General features: G+C 47.6%; 1 protein-coding gene across 1 annotated transcript in view; it reads right to left on the bottom strand.

Moving 5' to 3' along the window:
- The window catches only part of PA2G4 (proliferation-associated 2G4), a gene marked incomplete at both ends in the record, with an annotated part of 6,996 nt that overhangs the window by 2,871 nt on the left and 797 nt on the right, over nt 1–3,328 (bottom strand). The window contains 4 exons of the mRNA XM_010176516.2: nt 305–368; nt 1,221–1,313; nt 2,453–2,522; nt 2,752–2,857. Of these exons, the coding sequence (XP_010174818.2) occupies nt 305–368; nt 1,221–1,313; nt 2,453–2,522; nt 2,752–2,857 (333 nt within the window). The remainder of the gene's footprint in view (nt 1–304; nt 369–1,220; nt 1,314–2,452; nt 2,523–2,751; nt 2,858–3,328) is intronic.

A 3,328-nucleotide genomic window follows, 5' to 3' on the forward strand; every position in this document is an offset into this window, starting at 1 on the left:
CAGCAGGAAGTCAACGAGCCAGGATACTACCTACCAGCTGTGGAAGGCTGGGTCTATTGTTCCTAGATTAATGCATCTTTAAAAATGAAATAAATTTAAAAACCCCACCAAAACAGCAGAAGGAAGAAGAATCTAGAGCATTTTAAAGGTTTGGGGTTTTTTTTTTAAGCAAATACATTTAAAGATAGCACATCTAGGACTTGTTGTCATTAAATATTGCCCAGAATTTTAATAAGGCAGCTCAGGATTTAGGGTGCAGCTAAAAAGTTGTTACCTCCCATCAGCTGCTCCCCCCCATCCTTACCTTCAATGGGTGTGCAGTGAAAGGAGTGAGCTATTTTGTTCCACGCCTCTGTCACTTGTGTGTTCTGGATAAAAGACACATGAAAACATATTAAGGATATAAAATTCAAGCCCACAAGCATGAGGGGTTGTTTTTTTTTAACTCAATAGTGTTTTGTGATAAAACCAGCAAGTTTTCTAACCAACAGGTGCTCTAACACCTTCCAAACACAAAAAAAAAGAGGAGAAATAGTGTCAGTTTTTTCTGGTTTTAATCCTGTACCAACAAAAATGACACGTGACACCAGGTCAGCTCATCATCCTGCAATGCACTCAGTGCCTTCTCACAAGCCAACCCTCTTCAGGGGGATTACACCTGGAACTGAGAGTGACACGAGCTAAATGTGAATGTGACTCTGCAGTATTTCAGCCCCAAAGTATTTCAGCCCCAAAGTATTTCAGCCCCAAAGTATTTCAGCCAAATTGGAATTGTAACACAGAGACAAAGGAGATCACCTCCAACTGCTGAGGTGCCCGAGCACCCGGCGAGGGAGAGGTGCAAGGGGGAGATTTAAGGGAGCGCTGCTCAGCGGAGCTGCTGCGTGTGCCCAGCCACCTTCAGCAAGGAAAGAACCAGTGAGTGGGAGCACTGAGGCTTCCTCTAAAGCCACCATCACACAAGGAAGAACTCAGGCCCCACAGGGAAGCCAGAGCTGCTGACAGAAGAGTCACTGCCACCCACCCCAGCGGGTCGGTCTCACCCCAGCAGTGGCTCAGCTGTCGGCAAACAGCTGCTTCCAGATTCCCCGCATCGCTGGGCAATTCCTCCCAGGGGAGGTCACACACACGTTTATTTCAAGGCTGAAGAGTGGCACAGGCAGTGGCTGGATGTGAACTCCTCACCCTGTGTTCAGATTTCCCCTACATCAGTCTCTCACCTGGTTTCCAGGCTTTACCAAGCGCAGAGCTGCTTCGGCGCAGAGATGAGCTGCCTTGATGACATCAGCTTTACGGCCTGACACGGGGTTTTCCTGGAAGAACAGAAAAAACAGAGGGGTTTTTAAAGTTTGTTCCTTTCTCTTTTATAGCAAGAATGCTGTTGTGAGTGTCTAGAAATGCAGATTCTCCATCTAAGTGGAAATTCTCCCCTTAAAGGAAGGGGGAAATCAAGCTCAGAGGTGGAAGGGCTTCTGGCTCCACAGTGTGATTATGAGTCTTTCCTCTGTTAAAAGAGCAGCTGAGCATCAGCCACAACCAAATTGTCTCTTAGGAGTTCCAACAGAGACACTCAAGTACAAGCACATCACTGTCAAAGATAAACCAGTCTGTAACCAGTCTGTAACCAGAATGATTGGAAAATGGAACGATTTTCATACATTTCCAAGAATTTTGTTTTCTTTTGGGGTTTTTTTTGGTCTTCTCCCCATCAAATCATTCAGATGCAGCCACTGGTGGAAAACCACCCCAAGATCCACACTGCCACCCTCCTCCCAAGACTCCAAATTTGGTATGTGACAACTTGCTTTTGAGTCACACCTCTGAGCTCAGTTCATAAAGGTGAAGGCAGTGAGTCCCAACAGCGTGGTGCTGAGTTCCCTGTGCCTCCACCAGTAGAGGGGGCAGCAAAACCAGTCTGCCCAGTCCACCCCACAGCCCCAGACACTCTGCATGTAAATAACTGACAGCAGCACCACTCACACGTGGTTTGTCTCCAACTAATTGTAACCTTGCAAAATTGAACATGTTGAAACAACGCCGTCAACCCTCATTTTCCAGAGGATTGAAGAATTTTTAGGAATGAGGTTTTTTCCCCCTGTCACTGATGTGACATCAGATCTGTGGTGCCTTCATGAAACAAAATAGACACCTCCCCGAGGTTCCACGCTGCTGCTTTGGAACCAGAGGCACCATCAGCTTTTTAATCAGCACTTTGGAACCATCAGTTCTTGTGGCTGCTCCTCCCTGGAAGTGTTTGTGGCCAGGCTGGATGAGGCTTTGAGCAACCTGGTCTAGTGGAAGGTGTCCCTGCTGCTGGCAGGGGGGTTGGGACTGGATGGGCTTTAAGGTCCCTTCCAATCCAAACCATTCTATGATGAGTTCTTTAATCTCAGCTTTAGACAGCACTAAAGCAGCAGCAGTGGGAAGAGAAGCTGCTCCATCACCAACCTACCTTTGAGGCATCTATGACAAAACTGTGTGCTACATTCGCTATGAAGCCGTCGACGTGGACTCCCAAGTCACTGCAACACAAGAGAGTTAATTACAGGTGGGGTGTCACAGCTCAGGAAATTGCTGAGATTTCTAGAAGTATCAGAAGACTCGAGAGTGTTTCAAGCATTTCACTTGACTGGCTGTTTAGATTCTTTTATCACTCAGGCTGAGGAAGGATCCAACACACTGAGCAGGATTAGAAAGCAAAGCTCAGGTGCCAACAATGAACTCAACAAGAAGCACAACCACAACACTTACATTTTGACCAAGTCTCCGTCTTTGAGGATGTAGTCTTGGTCACTCTTCAGAGGGGAGAAGTGACAGACACAGTTATTTACTGATATACTCGTTGGGAAGGCAATACCTATAAAAGGAAAACAAATCTTCTGTAAGATCTTGCAGCTTCACACCTGGCACAGGCAGCAGCCCTGACAGTGCAGATCTTCACTCAGGATTCCAGGTTTTGAAGTGCTGTGAAATGCCCCGTTACACACACAGTGTGTGCTCTGCTCCTGCACCAGCTCTGTCAAAGAAACACATCCAAGGCAGTGAGCCACCTGCAAAAGGGACCTCAAGTCTCCACAAGAGAAATCAGGGAGTTCTCTGGGTGACACACTCCAGTGTCACACAATTTCCATGGTAACTGCGGACCAGTGACAGCCGTACCACAGGTCTCCCTGGAGGGAGGACACCGCTGGCCAAAGTAGCTCTCAGGTCCATGGGGATGTCTGGGAGCATGAGAAGGGGAAGAGAAGCATGTCCAGCAGGTCGAGGGAGGTGATTCTGCCCCTCTACTCCGCTCTTGTAAGGCCCCACCTGGAATACTGTGTCCAGT

The sequence above is a fragment of the Antrostomus carolinensis genome, unplaced genomic scaffold (genome assembly GCF_000700745.2).
Source record: "Antrostomus carolinensis isolate BGI_N321 unplaced genomic scaffold, ASM70074v2 scaffold50459, whole genome shotgun sequence".
NCBI lineage: Eukaryota > Metazoa > Chordata > Aves > Caprimulgiformes > Caprimulgidae > Antrostomus > Antrostomus carolinensis.